The sequence below is a fragment of the Bombus impatiens genome, unplaced genomic scaffold (assembly GCF_000188095.3).
Source record: "Bombus impatiens unplaced genomic scaffold, BIMP_2.2 scf_0135, whole genome shotgun sequence".
Taxonomy (NCBI): Eukaryota; Metazoa; Arthropoda; class Insecta; order Hymenoptera; family Apidae; genus Bombus; species Bombus impatiens.
The window spans coordinates 1,429,863-1,448,062 of NT_176554.1; the positions used below are offsets into that span (position 1 = coordinate 1,429,863).

Consider the following 18,200-nt stretch of genomic DNA (forward strand, 5'->3'; position numbering starts at 1 on the left):
AACGAGGAAAAAGTTACTAAAGAAATTAGCTTCAGATTCGGATATTGAAAATCTTCTACAATCAGAGTTTTGAACGTCTATAACAATTAACAGTTTTATCCGAAGTTTGCTTACGACAATTTATCGGTTTCCGCTTCCTAATTCGTCGATTTTCGTGAAAGAATAAGGAAGACGGTTCTTTAACAGAAATTCGCAAGAATTGGAAAAAAGTCGGTCATTGATTTTCGATCGTATAACTCATTAGTCGCGAAATTGTTTTATACGTATTTTACGACATAATTTTTCTAAAGGTCGTACCTATTTTATTTGAGCTGACTAATAAAACTTAAACTTAGAGAGAGAGAGAACATTCGGCAGTAACTAACAGAAAGTTGGACACTCGAGCAATGAAATTTAACACTGCTTTATGTTAAAATTACGAACGATTACTTTCTAACATCAGAATTTAGCGCTCTTACGGTAGCGTAGCTATATATTTTACCCAGAACTCAACCAATTATTGTGTACGTTTTAATACGCCACGTTCGATCGATTAAATATTTACAATTAATTAATCAAATTATCTTCGAGTACTAGTTTATGCCGACGCGTTGAAAAGGTTTTTATCTAACCTATTGTTGCTTTATACTATAAAGACCTTAATTTTGGTATCTAGTCCGTTAAAAAGGCAACTACCCATTTGTCCCTAAAATATCATATTCATTTATACAATTAACACAGTGAAATTATAGCGAAATAGTGGTCACGAGAAACGAAATTTGCATTAATTTCTGATACCGTGGAACATTAATAAATGTAACACTAAATGCCAGAGTTTGATTTAGTTTTATTAGAAGCATTAATTAATAAACAATCTGGAGCAAATATCATTATAATGGAACCGCATTTTAAAATTCAACTAGTACTTCCATCACATGTAACATAACAAAATGGTTTCGTAATTTAACGATCACTCACCGTAATTGCCATACAAATTAACTTGTTTGCAGCGTGAAGAGTCGACGAGTTTATAGGGATTATTAAAACCCCCATTAATAGTTAAATTAGCGTGTTGTCATAGAAAAAGCAATTATAAGTCACTAAATTCAAATCCTATGAGATAATGACATACCTAACAATTTATTACCGATGATCAATTTGTGATAGATTCGCAACTATCGAATAACGCCATTTGCTTTCGCTGAGATTAAAATTCACGATGAAAGAGATAACAATCGTTGTTGAATACATCGTATCCGGTGGACAATTTGATCGAAACAGGAACAACGCGGAATGACAGGTAACATTGTGTGAGAAATCGAAGAAATGGCAGATACAACACGCCTTATGCCGGCAACTTCTATTTCTGTTAACTTTTTGTCGCGTAATTCCTATGAAATTGAAAAAACGTGGAAAAACTGCGAATTTCTACGAAACTTTCTCTATTTTTTAATTAATTCAAAAATACCGACAAGCATATGACAATTGCTTTGCAGCATGTTTAAGTATATTTGTCGATAGAAATAAATTTGTGAAAGTCATATTTTTATTTGCATAAATTGATAAATAAAGAGTAACATACATACATACATACATACCGAGTAAATTGTTCATTTTACATTCAATTAACGAAACAACATACACGATACCTGATCCTTTGTAACTCAGCGTGTAATACTATGTCTTCTTTAAATCTCGAAATCTACACACCGCAAATATTTCCAATCGATCTCCGTCCGATTCATTTTTCCGAAAGTACTCAGCCTTATTCAAACATTTCCAACAAATACCCCGGGCGACCATATTCAATTCCACCACGAATCGCGTTCAAAATTGCTACCTCCAGCTTCTTTACACAGTACATTTTTCACCGGTGCACTTGATTATCTTTCATTTCTTATCTAGCCGAAATTACCAACGGGTAAATGTACATGTATGTATACTTTTATTACTGTAGTAAAAATATTGTCCTCTATTCGGAAAGAGAAACAAGACATTAACTAAACCAAACCAAGCCAAACCGGGCAAAGTAAAACGAAAAGGAAAAGGAAAAATAAAAGCTGGAAGTGAAGTGTACCTGGCGGCTAGCTAGTGTCTACACAATAACCAGTGGAAACGTACCTACGTACGTGTACGGGGCCACGAGCAACGCTTTCATGAATTTCATTCGCCGCTCCGTCACGCTGCTGGCTCCCATTCCGGCCAAAAATTTCCGGAGAGGCGATGCGAGAGACCAGGGGAATGCAAATTCAGCGACAACTTTAATAGCCCGGATTATAAAATAGATCCAAATTCAAATTCGCACGCGTGCGTAACCCCAGTTGCAAATTTAAATCTTCCATTATGCCCGCGTTCGCAGGCGAAAGAGGCACGGTAAGCTTGTTACTGTTGCCCGATGGGAGAGTTAAAAGAGGTGGCGAGCCAACATACACGGACAAACACTCGCAAACCTTGCACTACCGCTTAAACGTATATGGACACATGCTCTTTTTTGACACAGTGTAATGTAGTCACAAAAACACAGGCGGAAACGCCCAAGAAGATTTAGAATGTTGCGATGCGATGATATTATATCGTTAAGAGTTACTCGGCGTAAAAGAATTGAAATTTATAAATGAAACGTAAAATTATGGCGTAGCTTGCTGCAAATAATATCTAAAATATGTTAACGCTTCGACGAATCGTGTATTTAATTGTAATATGCTGTGGATAAGGTGTATACATAGCTTTATATATATATAGCTTTTCATTCTACAAACATACAGTAAATATCGCTTTTCGTCGCTAGTTTGCCATTAATCCATATAGTTTTATATTACATAGACAGAGAGGGAGTTAGAAGAAGGAAGAGGAAAAGAAATCTCTCTCGAAAAAGGTGAAAGCCACGGTAACGAGTGTGCAGTGTACATAATAAATGGAAATAATAAATTTCGAATCGTCCTTTGAGACAGGCGCATGAAATTTCGTAGAAATTCCGGTTAATTGCTGTACTGGTCGGTTAATGGAAGAGTGGCTTGGAATAACGTCAGCTAAGCTACAATTAGCCCCAGATTCGAAAATGACGCAGAGAATGGGAGGTTTCGTTGTGAACTAAAATGCCGTATTTCGCGGATCAAAGGAGCGAACGTTAATGTCAGACGACGCGACCATTTTCATCGGCTCTTGCCAACAGCCACATTCTACGGGAGAAGCGAACATCTCGCGCCATTTACGTTTAATTAAAGAGCGCGAAACGTGTGATTCCACCCCTGTTCGACGAAGAACCGCAAAATATTGTGTACTTTGCGCGTGACGAAGTATATTCCCTCCTATATTCATATTTTATATATGTTACTTTCTAAAACGACGTAAATTCACAAACGCTGCGGACACGAACGTTCAAATTGGTGGAGTCTGTAGGAAGTAAAACGAAATATTTTGCATAATTCATATGTTTGAAGTAAATTTGGCTGAAGCATACGTACGTTGTTGTAAAACCGTTTGTTTGATATATTTTATTGCAAGGACAACTTAAATAATATATATGCATTGGTTAATTAACGAAGAAAAAAAATATGAAGGTTCTTTGTAATTTATGACGAAGATCTTTCAGTAATAATCGTTTTCTTCGACGTTTCTTTTCACATTCATGGTTATTCCTAATTGTAAGACCGATTCACATATTTTATAATTTATTTTATAATTTTTACGATTTTTATGATCCACAAAAATAATTTTCAAAATAAGAACAGACAGTATTTGTAATCATTCTTCGTATAATATACAACGATTATCAAAAAAGTCAATTTTTCCCCAATCGATCTTGCCTTATTCACAAGCGACTAAAAACTAATTAATTTTATGCATTACGTTTTTCGAACAGATTATTTAAAATATCTTTTACTTTATTCGTTTAATACAATGCTTCCTACATTGATCGCATTATTCATGTACTAATTAGGTATAATTTTCAGAACAGTGTATCAAACTGCGTATCGCTTTAATAAGATATTATCGTTGTTGTCGTTATTATTGTTATTACTACTACTACTATCACTATTATTATCATTATTATTATTATTATCATCGTTACAACGCATTTCAAAGTATGCGCTACAAAATTATTTCGGACTATATTAATCTGACGCGAAATGTTACAAAGCACGAACTCGATCCATTGTGCAAGCCGTACAGATAAAGTTTCGTTGACGTTCAAAATAATTTTCCTTTTATTATACTTGCATTACATTTCCGTTGCTGCGTCGTACAAAAATCTCGCGTCTACGTCGCGAATCGCGATATTATTCGCACAGAGCAACTGCTTTTCTAGTCGGTAATTTTTATTCTTTCGCTTTTGAAACGTGTTTGCGATATAAAACGAGGCCGAGGTTTTCGACCTTCCGCCAACCACAACCATAGAAATTCACAGAAGTTTTCGGCCACGTAATACCTAAAATTTTAGGAATTCTGCGACTTCTCTAGAGTCGTCTCTTCCTTTAAAAATATCGTGGCTTCGTAAATGTGCAACGGACAAACAGCAAGTCTTCCGTGAAGAATCTCCGAGAAGATAATACATATACCTATGTATCTTATTTGTATATATGTGTATAGATAAAACGGAAATAACCTACGTTTTAAGAACAAACGTATTTTTGTCTTCACCGTATGACCGTGCACAAGACACAGGCAAAACGACGAATCGGACCGTCCGTTATAATAAATACTACAGAATCTAGACATTTTCTCGTGCAAAAATAACGCTATACTGGTCAAAGTAGAGAGTCTGATCGAGTTTGAATTATTTAGGACCATCGGATTATGGTGGAAATGTTTTAAAACTTAAGATACTATAATTAATAACATGGATATATCAAGATAAATACGATAGTGTTACAATTTTCATTCAAATCAAACCTTTTGTCTCTATAAACGTCTATACGCTATACTCTATACGCAAAACACATACGTACCGACTTTCATGCGATTTGGTTATTATTTTCTGTAAGGGAAAATATTTGTTGCGCGTTTAGTTAGCTCTTTTGAGGGATTTACTTTTTCTGTATTTATTAGAGAGAGATTTAATATTACGAAGAATCTCTGCGTAAATTTCGAATATGCCAACGATTTCTAACATATATAAATAACCGCACGACATCTCTTTCGAATTACTGATCGAAACTTGACAAATTTTCTCGACATGCGACGAAACCAATCTTATGGAGTCAGGCGAAATCAGCACCTGATTTCGACGGAGTAATTCTCGTCCGACGGTTTTCCTTCGTTTACCAACGCAAGTAGATTCAAGTTCAATTAACGGCAAACCGCGACTACGATCCACACCGCGAACGCAGTGCGAAAAGAGCGAACGAACGAGTGCACGAGCAAACTAACGAGAATTAAAGACTAATTGCGAGCGCTAACCCACCTGAGAAATGTCTCGAATAAATGAATCGTTTTCTAATTATTTTTGCCTATGGCCGGCTCCGCCATTTACTCTCTCGATTCCAGCGGGCAACCGCTTCTCTTTGTCCTGTGGCACGGATATCCCCTTTTTATTCTCTCTTTGCAGTCTTGTCTTCCTTCTTCTTCTCGAATCCCCTTCTTTAACACCGTCGACATTTTATAGGTACGATATCTTTTACCGTGGAACGTACATTATCCTCCATAGGTATATGGACATTTTGGTCGATTTTTATCAATAACACTTTACTAAGGACTACTACAAATTTACACGAACACAGAGTAATATTCAACGAGAAAAATTAACCTAACCCTTTATAATTAACTAATATATAGTTATAGTAATTATAATTAACTCGTACAAACCTTTATATCAATTCAAAACCTAAACTCAATTCGAAAGATCCTCTTCTGTCTTATCTGTAACGTGACCAGATGAACCGAGTTTAATGAACTTTAAAAGTTAAAAAGATCTTGCATTAAGGCGCCGGTCTTTTTATTCCAGACACTGCTTCCGATAAATTTCTTGTACTTTCTATATATATTTTCAGACACGTTTCATATTTTACCAACATTTAATAAGTTTTACCATATGCCGTGTCCTATTACGGTGTTAATGATATCTTAAAATGTTTTGTACATGTAAGAGTGTTCTAATACTTTAGTGACCCGCTGCGTGTTTCAGCTTACTTCTTTAGACACGTGTATACGGTATAAATACGAGAGGAGGAGTTACTTAAACGCTGCACCTTCGGATAGAAAGAGAGAGCGAAAAAGCTTCGTCTTAACAAAGAACATCCGTTGTCGTGATTATCGAATAAAAGAGCTGCTAGTTCATAGATAACTGCAGGCAACGAACGAAATTAATTAACGACGCGTGTATCTAAGACACGATACAACCAGCGACTTAGTCTGTGCGTTACACACGTACTCTAGGAGCAACAACGCCACCAGCAACACGGACTGGCCAACGTTATCGGTGTTGTTACCTAATTTCGTGGCGTACGCCGCGTTATACCTGCGTCAGGCTACTTCCTTCGGTATAAATTTTCCTTTAAGTCGTTATAAACTAGCCACAGTGATTGCTTCGTTATCGTGAAGAGATTATACCCCACGGCATTTCTTTTCTTACCTTCCAGTCATCCGATTGTCCTTATTCCGGTTCCTTGTTTAATACCTCTTTTCTTCCACTTCCTATTCTTCTTTTTTCTCCTTCCTCTTACTCTTTTCCTCTATCTCTTACGATCTTGTTTATATCGTACAACATCGCGTTTGTTGCAATTGAACGAATTTATTAGGGAAATTAATAGAACGCTGTTTTACTTCTGTTTAGTGTATTTAGTAATACAAAGTATTTTTCGATAGGATGTCATTTATATCGAAGAGACAAATCAATCGTGTAAAATAGAATTCTGAATATAAAAATAAAGGCAGGGGATTAGAAATAAAAGTCAAAGTAGCAGCCATTTTCCAATAACTTGAGCAAACTGACAAAAATCAATTCAAAGTCAATTAAAATCAAATCATTTTTCCGTTTCTAAAGTAAAGCAATATTTAGTAAGCATTTAGAGATATTTAAAATTTTGTTTTATATAAGTTTGATCCCTTTTAAAAACAAAAATTTGCTAATTAATCTGCAAATTTTACTTCCACAAGATTTATACACCTGCAAGGTACTTGGAACGATTAAAGTTGTGTATCATCTTTCCTCAAAAGTTTTTTGACAGCAAATTTTATTACGCTCTTAAATGTACAAAATATATTTGTTACTTGCCTCCTGTATTTCAAAATCTTCATTACGTTCGTATGTGTTTTTCATTTATAGATTCATACGTTTTAGATGAACGTCGAATTATTAAAAATGTCTATTTTTGAACATCGAAAAGCGATTGAAGCGTTGCGGAATGATTCGAACATTGAAGTAGGACACATATGGTAGGCAGTAGAGGCGTGGTCTGGTTTTCCCGAAATTAGGAACAGGTGCAATATTTCAATATTGAATGCATGCGTTTCTCACGCTACATGATCACGCGCAAAATCGCGCGTTTGATGTTTTGTATATTAGATGAAAAATGGTTTTCGTCTTTCTATACTTTTCTATAAATTGTATAAGAACTCTGTCCAGATAATTCCCTTTTAATCCGAAAAATACAATTTTGATGAAATTGGCTGAATTTTAGATGGATGAACAGTTCTTTTTCAGCCTTACGGTCTTAAAGTAGGACTTGCATTACAATTTCTAAAAACCTCTCGATATTGTATATTACTTATTATTATAAACATCTACAGTTATTATCAGCAACAGTCTTTCCAAGTTCTACCTTCGTCCTTGCTTCTTGACTCTCTTTCTTTTCTGCAACTGTGGCTGATTTTTAATACCAATAATACTAATAAAAAGATTGGAACTCACGTGCAAATAGATTTATAACGTATCGCAGATGATAACCAACAGTTATCGTTGATTAATATCGAATGACTATGTATTTACTTTCTTAAGAAACATTCATATAATAAGCGAAATGTCCTCGTCTTCGAATTAAGCGATAACGAGAATAATATATGGTCTTGATAGAGGTATCAGCTGCGTTCCAAGTCAAATAATTTGATAAGCATTATGCACCAGTATCGAAACAGCTTATGGCATTAAATTTTTCACAGTCTCAAAATACGCAATTGATGAACACGATTATTTAAATTTAGTTTCTCTCTGCTATCTTTATCTCAATTTTAAACAATTTGCATGGCTGATGAATAGTTAAGCAAACGTGGCAATCATTATTCTTCTAGCTAATTAAAATAGCGATTGAATTTAATAGAATCATGGGGAAATCATAAAAAATTTCAACCAACCATATCATCCAAATTTGAAGCGTCAAGCTGTTATATACAATTTTAATACAAATAACTTGATTCGAAATTTTGCAGTATAGTGTTTATATTTAGAAGTCTAATTTTTCTTTTTTGGCTTTGATAATCAGATTATACATTTTAAGATGAAGGTAAATGATCGTTTATAAATAAACAATTTAATTTGCGATTTATCATTTATTATACCTATTATTGATATTAGAGAACATCTAGGACAGACAGGTATACCGCAATAATGCTGAAATATTAATTAACATGTCAAATTAGAAATACTTTTGACTGATTGACATTAATACATTAACAATAAACTGTCGATTCCGGTTATTACTGAAATTGGCAGGTACTTATTGTACCGATAGAAAAGTGATTGTGCACGATGAGTGCAATAGATAGATTTCCCAATTATATTATTATATAATCAATGATTATAATTCACTAAATATAAACTAATATATACAATGTTTATTTAAGATTATTATAATTATGTACAGATTATGTAGAAGTAAAGATACATATCGGTCTACCATCAATTTGATATTTCCGTTTCTTCCGTTTCTTAGATAAGACAATCGATTTACGTGTAATGCTTATCGTTAGTTCCGTAATACTTAATGTAATGCGTATAAAATTAACGCAGCCTCGATCGGATTAGTACCTCGGATATCTCTTATTGCAGGAATTACCTGAATACTAGCGATATCTTTTTCGAATAATAGACAACCAAGGAAACATAATATTGGATATTTTAGATATTTCATACATTTTTACATCTTACTTATATTCTGCACATTTGTTCATCTCTAAATTGCCCATAAATTCGTGAAAACGCCATTACTTTTCTTACTGCAACGAACCAAGGAACAGATTTCTTATAACAGGATCGATCCGTTCAAAATTTGTCTCCCAAATACCCGCGTCTAGCATATACGAAGCGTCTACGGATCCTGTGAAACGCGCAGCCGACGAAACGCGTCGGGCTTATAAAAATTCATGGGAAGGATAATTCAGGGATCGAGAGGCAATTTTACGGGTTCATATTCGTGGGCAAAAAGTCGCCGTTGCTGCGGGGTTGAATCGGTGAGGCACGCGTTGTGAATCGAGGCGGTGATCGAGCGAAATTCTCATTAACGCACCGTTGCAAGCCGCACACTCTCGCCGTCCCTACATTCCCCATAAGACGGAGTACAAGCGGTCGAGACGGCCACACGATATTGCCACGCCGCGCGGAGGACACGGAATTCCTTGTACCGGAGATGTTCCATCGCATTAATTAGGAGGGAACACGGGACGAATGCGAGCGACATTCGCCACTTTTCCACCGGCGTGACCGGTGATCATAACGCGACACCACTATTGTACGTCGTCCCTTCGTGCACGCTACAGCACACGCTCGGATGCAACCGATGTAGCAGACCGTGCTTTATTACAAGACCACGTATAGTTGTATACAGTATAGAGTAACTTCGCCGCTTCGATTACATGAGCCGAATCATGCAATTGAAGTCGACCTCGTATTCCGTTCACTCGAGTATCGGGGACTAAACAAGTCAATTTTCAAAGTATCACGTATAGCGAAAAAGAGGCTAGAAAACTGTGATTTTGATACAGCGCATAAACCAAGATTGATAGTTTTATATTTGGTCGGTCGATATTGTGGTGATAATTTTAAAAAGGATGTCGTAAACTGTAAGTATTTCACGCTATGAATATATTCAATAATTATACTAGAAATGCTACAATTATACGCGAACGATTGTACGGAATCGTGCATATATATCCAAGTACAAATAGATGAGATAAAGATAAGGAAATACGTTTCTCGACTTCTTCGCGGTTTTACTCGTGATCTATTTCGTTTCTACTTCGATTTTCCAGAATTGTTGCATTCTTATGTTTTTCGAGCTGCCCATTTGTCTCGTAAATTAAACGCTTGATGCACACGTACCCTGATTTATATAAACAGTGTAGTTTTGTGATACTGTAGTGTTATAAAGATGTAAGTTTATTCTCATTATTGGAAAGAAGATGAAAACGGAAAAGGTAAGGTCGAATTTTGTATTCGAAGTCTGCCATTTTTAGATTCGTAACGTTACTGGCCAGATTTCTTTTCTCTTTGCGTGTCTGTTATCACACTTGTTTCGATTACTCGTTTCAAAGCCAAATAACAAATGAGTATAAATTAAAATCAATCTTTTCTCTGCTTTAGTACTTCAAAGAATGCGAATTAGAACCGTAGATTTAAAAAACGAAATAATCGTTTATGAATTATTCCGACACGTAGAATTCGTATATCCAAATTTTGTTCAACCGTCCCTGTACATTATTGGAGAAACCTTGGATCGATAACTGTTTCGTTCGTATAGAGGAAACATTTATTTAATTTAATTTTGTAAAAAGATTTGTAGCAGTGACAATCAGTTAGTGACATTCTGTGTATGAATTCTATTCGATATGACCGCAATATGTGTATTGCAGATACGACAACATTTTTATTTCTGTTTCATATTCCTATGGAGGTCTCACAAACAATCTCTGTCGTTTCGCTGCGTAACGTATTTGTTACCAACAATCCTTTTGGCATAACTTTAGAGTAAATTAATAACAAGTAACGAATAACTATCATTTTTCCCAAATTGGCAAGTTATCGCTAAACCCTATATCGAGATAATTTTATTACACTTTGCGAATTCTTTAAATTTTCACAACATTTGTTATTTCCGCGATATTTCCTGGCAAATATTTGTATATATTGTATATTAATATAAGTATATGAATATGTCTCTCGATTGAAATAATCTTCTCTACTTTAAATGCCTTAACTTAACTAATGCCTTCCGCATTGTAGCGTCCCATTGTGTACGAAATATATGCCACTATTAAATCTAACAACAGGGACGTCATTAATATTTCTAAGATTGAACATTCTATCAATGACTTGTCAACCATGTATCATACAAAAAAGATTCATCATAATTTTTCATTCAAATTGTAAGATATGACAACATAGTATAAAGAACAAGTTGACCTTTATTAAGGCATTATAAATCCAAGTACTGTATTTTCAACATCTTTTATCGTATACAACGTTATTAAATCGAGACCAATTAGATGACACATCCCAATTATGGAATAATTACGGATTCTGGAAAAAATAAGTTGACATCGGAACGCATATCGAATTTTGCACACGCTCGGTATTCCAGTGGAATTGCCGATACATTCCCTGTTTGAAATGCAAAGAACGAAACATCAAAACGAACCGATGAGTTCTTTTCAGGTAAAAATTGCAAATTCATTAATATCGTTGGTACGCGTTAGCGTGTTCACATGGACATAGAAATTAAAACGTTGCTTTGAAACAGCTAGCGAAATGCTATAACACACGCACCTCGTTGTAGTTGATGCTACCCACTGCGGCTGTTCGCTAGCATTAATTTAAAAGTTTCAACGAAAACAGAGTTCCCAAGTTTTACAGCGAGTATTGGAAAATATGAAATCGGCCGAAGCGTTAATATATCGTAGCTCTTCGTTCTCGCCCGAAAAATCTGCCGGGTTCCTTGAAACTTCCAGTCTGACTTTTATCTGATGGAAGCTCTTAATTCGTTTCACATCAGACAAAAGCGAATGAAAGAGAATACAACAAAGATAATCGATGAACAGACAGCGGAGATTTATGCGAATTGATATTTCTACGAATACGATTAAGAAAACGCAACTTGCCTAAAAATGAAAAAATGAAATTCCACGAAACAAAGAGCAGAGAAAATTGATGAAACTATATCAGATAAGTTTCGATCGAACCTTCGCTAAAATTTCCAAAATTTCGAAAAGTGGAATTGGCTACTTCGACCTGTGTATGACTCGAATATTTCGAAAGTTCTATGTTTTAAATATTTTTGCAAATTATTATAATTAATTATAAGTTTTTGGAAGTTACATGCATTCTGTGTATTTTTGCAAGTTTCACAGAAACGCATAAAAATCCTCACTCTATTTGTAAAACTTTTCTAACAGAAAAAAAACCGAGTAGAGAAGAGAGCGTTCTCGAACGCTTGGATCGGGTGATTAACATTCGCGTTAACGTGACTAGAATCGTCTAAAAAGTAGATGAATTCGTTAAAATCATTAAATGTAATCCTCTTGCGGTTCGTTTCTATACGGTTGCGAGATCTTGATGGTCGCCATGGACGAATTGCCGTTACCTGCACCTTTCTCCACAGCTGGTCCCCACGTCTTCTTTGGTCGAAACAAACTCCAGTCCCTCTGCGGACAATTAAAACGAAAGTTAAATTCTTTGAACAATCGCTAGCGCCGGGCTTTATGCAAACAATTCGAGTTGGCATTCTCCGAGCTCGCCGTTTCAACTGCACGCTGCTAGCCATTGTTAGCCAAATAAAAGATTCCACTGATGTTATCCAAGGGCCGTATGTTTTTTGTAAACGTTTAATCTGATCTCTTAAAAGCATTCGAATGTTTCTTAAAACATACTGCTGGTAGAATAATAATTTAATAAGTATTTAATATTAAGAGTATGTTTTAAGAGTGTTATTTGAATACTTTCTCTCGCAAAAACTAAATAATAGCATATCTGTATATATATCATTAAATGATGATGATGATTTTAATCATCCACTTTGAAGAAGATAATTTCAAGAGCTATAGCAATCAAACTTACGCTTCCTTAGATAACGATTTTGATTATCTCAAAAATCGCAACGATAGCACCGTATCTAAAAGATGTTCTAAAGAAACAAGTGATATTCAGATTTGTCGTAAAATCATCTTGCATTTCGCGTGTAAAGATTTTCAATTGCGATACGAAATATAATTTCATTAAAATACTTGCCGAAAGTAAGAAAATAATGTTTTGTGGCGAGTAAGAGTTATGAATAAGATGTCGCGTCTATTAAAAAAGTTTGACCAAGTTGTTGATTAAGTTCAAAGCATTAACATCTAACCGTAGCGGTCGCTGCATCGCAAAAGGAGAGACATCGCAGAGATTTTCTGACTGGCACGCGGGCTCATATCTTCCCGAAGCTGGCGAGTAGTTTGAAACTGTGCGGAGAGTCGAAAACAAGAGAAAAGGAGATAAGAGTAATAGTAAATTTATCGAGTAAAACAAAGCGGAAGCGGTCAAGAAGAGGTCAGAAGTACGGCTGAAATAGGTTCGATCCGTACGATGGAGCACGGAACGAAACTTTTCGTTTCAAAGTACGATTACCTACGTACCGTGGAAAAACTTGTATTAAGACATTTCAAAGTTGGTGAGATTTTACGGTAAAGGGAAAGCAACTTTTAAATCGACGCATACCTGCTGCAGGGCTTAACCACAGTTGAACAGTACGTGACTCTTAAAAAATTTGCAATTCGTTCACCTTTGAATTATGGCCACGATATCGCCAAACACTATACAATTATCGTTCGTTGGCACATTTTGTCCTGGATATTTACAGTGTCTAACACCGATCACGGCGTTTCTAAACACACTGTAATTCTCGTGCAATTACGTAATTACGAAGGGCATCGAAATAATTCGAAAAGTGTGGTTACTCGAATTTATGAATTCATAAACAAACTAGAAAGAAATTCGCTTGCATAATTCGATATACAAATAGCTTAATAGAAACGCTTTTACCCCTATCAAAGTAAATAAGGAGATATTAATTAGAATCCATAATATGTTCTCATCGTTACGAAGAAACGAAGAATCAGATGGAAGAAATAAAACTGCAGGTTGATATTTCATCGATTTAACGATTTTTAAATATCTGTCTTGACTACAACGTAATATCAGTACGAAGCATTATAATTACATTATTCGATGAAAACGGATATAAGTTTATGACTACATTATCGCAATGGATTCACGTTTTGGAGAAAAGAGAATTACGTGTAATATTTAAAGTTAGAAATTATAACATATTCTGTAATTTTTATCATAAATACAGTTAGTAACATATTTTATACGAATTTTATTTCAGATATCAAGGAAATATACCTTTTCCTCCGCGTTTTTATTATTTCATAAAGTTAAACATAAATTGTTCGTTTAAAAACCGTCAAATTAAAACTCGATAATAGACGAGCAAGGATTATGCCATAAACTTTATTTAATTTCAATCAGAATAGCTTTAAATGAAATATATAAAATTGAGGAAATGATAACGTGTGATATTTCTGATTGAGCATGGTACAGATCTAGCGTATCTGTTAATGAGTAAAAGAAGTAATACACTCGCACAATTACTTCCTATATCAATTACCGGAGAAGATGAACGGGAAACTAATATCGCGGATAACTTTCAGTAGTTATTGCTAATACATATGAACTTCCGATACCAGCTAGTATCCTATATTGATTTTCTTTCAACGTTCCGCGAATATTCCGGTTTGTTTGCATTGCACTGAAAAAGTTGGTTCCGCTGAAACAAGAAATTTAATCTGCTATATTCCCACATCAGATTTTGATCGTTTTATTGCGATCTTCGTGAATAAAAGAAATGCTCAAAGATATCCTTGTCACGTGTTCGATCAGATGCTTTGGCAAGTAATTTTTAAATGAAACCTTGACCACGTTCGATATTTAATAATGCTTACGACAAAAAATTAGAACTCCGATAAAAAGTGACCACAGTTATTATAAGTTAATTAACTTTGACACGTTATCGCATTTATTACAAGGAGACTGCGGATTTTTATGTAGATGCATATCTTTGAGAATATAATCGAAGGAGTAGTTACTAAAGCCTCTATAGAAAATTGTTTTACTTACCAAATATACATTATAGAAAACATTACACTTTGGATATTATTTTATGTATTTCTTCAAATTATGTGCAATTTTGTGTGTAATATTGCATCTTCAAATTGTCTAACAATAATCGATTCAGATATTGTATTTTTGTCATCGAGTGTCATGCAGTTTATTAACGTTGATGAATTTACTGTTGATAAATGTGAAACGTAACGCGAAATCGTTTCAAATTGATTATTCGATGAAAATTTACCGCTTTTGAAGGCAGATGATGTCTTTAACGAGCGACGGTATATATCTTATTTAGTTATTACGACCTCGGTTTGCTTCGATTTTCATTTATCTAATTTGGGGATAATATTCTTTGGTAAAATTTTGATTTCGCTAAAGATTGGAAACTGTAAAAATTCGAAAGAAATATATCGCAATTCTGAAAAGTTTGTATTAGTTTCAGTTCGAAGTACACATCCATTCAAGACCTTCTCCTTCCCTTGTAAAATATTGAATCAGTATACTATCTTGGCCTTTAAGTAAACCGGATACCACAGTAAATTGGAAGAAAAAATACTGGAAACCGATAAGCCCTGCACTGCTTTAATCTTCAAATTTACGCAGAAACTTGTACACTCTTGTAATACCATGATTCTATATAAACTCAACCATAAAACATCTCTTCTAAGAAATACTAAACAAAAGAATTTAATCCTCGAACAAACGTTTGGTATTTTATCTTTATCATACAAAGTATTAATTTTTTCCAAATGTTATTTTTTTAATACAAAATTAAGTAGAAAGAAATAGGTCATTCCTGCGCTATTCCAAACCTCAAGTAAAAGTAATACCAGGGCTCCTGCAGAAAAAAAAAATTGGAAGAACACTTAAAGTTATCGATCTTCTCGCTACAATAACTCTATAACTGATCATAAAAAATTCTTGAAGATAGCACTATGATACCGTTCTCTTCTCTGTCAACAAGAACAAAATGTTTTACAAAATTACAAGGATCGAAACGACGAGACTTTCTCGAAGAGTCACCTTTTATGTCGCTGTTCGATTTTCTTCCTATAACATGGTTAACACAATTTTCGTTAGCATTGAAACTAGTATATTATAAGCATAGCTTTGTAGAGAGCCTACATAGGAACTTCAAAAAAGAAAAAAAAACATCGTTAAATTGGATTATTGATAACTATTTCTCTGGTGAACGTTTCTCTTTGTAGTGTTACGATGTTGAAATATCAGTCCTGAGTCAAATGGATTTATAACTCGATTATAAATGTGCTGTTATAAAAATGCAGAATTGTTCGAGTATGATTGAGAAATATAACGGTATGTGTTCGTTTTTGCCAAAATTTGAGATATATATTAGGAGGGTGTGATGCGTAAGGAGGTAGCACGCGAAATCTCTCCGTCAAACGGTTCTTACGATACGACACGTTTTCGAAAAGTTTCCGAGTCCTTCGTCCGAAATCAGGGGTTTCTGCTATGTAAAGATATAGGACACTCTGTTCAAAATGTGCTAACGGTAACGCTTTTATTGCCGTCTCGAGACGCGAATGTTCTCAAAAACCCTTAAACGCGATCGAGACCGTTTGGCCAACCTGGAGTAAAGCCTTGATGTAGGATTATTATAGTTAGAATCACCGTAAACTCTAAACAGCAGGAGGTGGCGGTGCTTCAGCCAGTAGCGTGTCGTAAAAACAAGCGAGCAGTTTGCATAATAATGTCTAGTTTGTTGAGCATTATGCCGACTGATATCTCGAGAGTTAGCTTATAACCAGTCCGCTTCCGACATAAACTCGGCGATTTGATAGCGTGCAATTGCTGGTAATCGGCCGGCAAATTAATGCTTATTAGTCTAGTCGTTACGATAGAAATCCATGAGATTTACCGATCGTTGTTATTACTCTCTCGTTCTCGTGACGAACTTACCGGACCTTTCCAGAGGCGACGGATGAAAAAGAACGGCATCGGGGCGAGGGTCGACAGGCCGATCAGTATTCCGATCGCATTCACCCAGCCAGGGAATATGTACTCGCCATAACGAGGCATCTCGTACGTACATATTTGATACACGAACACCACCTGCGAACGAAAAACCACGAATAGAGGAAAAGAGGAGGGAAACAAAAGGAGTTCTTATTTCTTGTGTAAACTTCTCGGGGGAGCAGTAAGCTTGATGGTACAACGGCCAATTAAGAATTTGATATTTTTAATCGGGGCTGACTTTGGCACGCTCTCCCTCAGGTATCTTTACGACTTCGGTGCATAGAATTTCAGATTAAAATGAAAATTTACTCCTTCCTAGCGAGATCTGATTCCAATAAGTATTTACTCGTCGATTAAATCGCCTCTGTTGTATCGTAGATACCGTACTGTTGCGAATAGTGTTATTTTTCGTTTCATTAACTATAATCTTTGCTGCATTGTGTTGTAGGTGTATACAGTGTCGCTAGAGAATATACGGACACTTGGTAGAAAGTAATTTAGTTATAAAATTGCAAATATACAACATCGTCGGATCATAGAAATATATAAAATTTATTTTATCCGTCTTAGTTGGAAGGCAATATCAAAAAAGGTCGTATTTAGATTTTATACGTATTTCGTACATTTTATATGTATATTAGTAAGTGTAAATATGCGACATATCGCGTAGTACCAAAAACAAAGCAGGGATATAGCGATTGATTTCCCACATGTTGCATGACAGCGTCAAATGTATTAAATTCTTGAATAATCATGAATACGAATTGTTTTTGTGATTAATGACATTAATGTCAAATGATTATGAAATTATTTGTTTGCTTTCATTTCGTGTGTGAAGTGAAATCGATAAACTAATTGCCAGTAATATCTTATTGGGCACCGTATACTTACAGATTTTATCGGAAATGAAGTGGATATCAAAAAAGTTATCGAAGCGATAAGTAAAATCTATAAAAGATATCAAAATTTAAACATGAAATATAAAATTAATTCCCCTTAAGGAACGGAAGACCAATTTATTCACGTAAATTATTAGCATTTTCTTCGCTAAAATTCTGGGAATAATAGCTATAATTTTTGGTATTTAATTTCCTCCTTTTTGATTTTTTAAAACGACTTATCGTATTCGTAAAAGCCTAAATGTATCTACTATTTGATATCTAAAGAAATA

At 34.9% G+C, this 18,200-nt stretch overlaps 1 protein-coding gene across 4 annotated transcripts in view; it reads right to left on the reverse strand.

The window, feature by feature from the left end:
* Positions 1-9,027: 9,027 nt before the first annotated feature.
* LOC100749905 (sodium- and chloride-dependent glycine transporter 2-like) overlaps positions 9,028-18,200 on the reverse strand; it is a 32,513-nt gene continuing 23,340 nt past the window's right edge. For 3 of the 4 annotated variants that reach the window (XR_004461085.1, XR_004461086.1, XR_004461084.1), the window contains 3 exons: positions 16,973-17,125; positions 11,402-12,549; positions 9,028-9,986 (listed from right to left, as the gene is read on the reverse strand). Coding sequence is in view for 1 of the 4 variants with exons in the window: in XM_033319074.1 (XP_033174965.1) it covers positions 12,412-12,549; positions 16,973-17,125 (291 nt within the window). In the remaining 3 variants the exon portion in view is untranslated. Of the gene's footprint in view, positions 9,987-11,293; positions 12,550-16,972; positions 17,126-18,200 lie in introns of those variants that run through there. The other variant, XM_033319074.1, reaches the window with a different exon arrangement.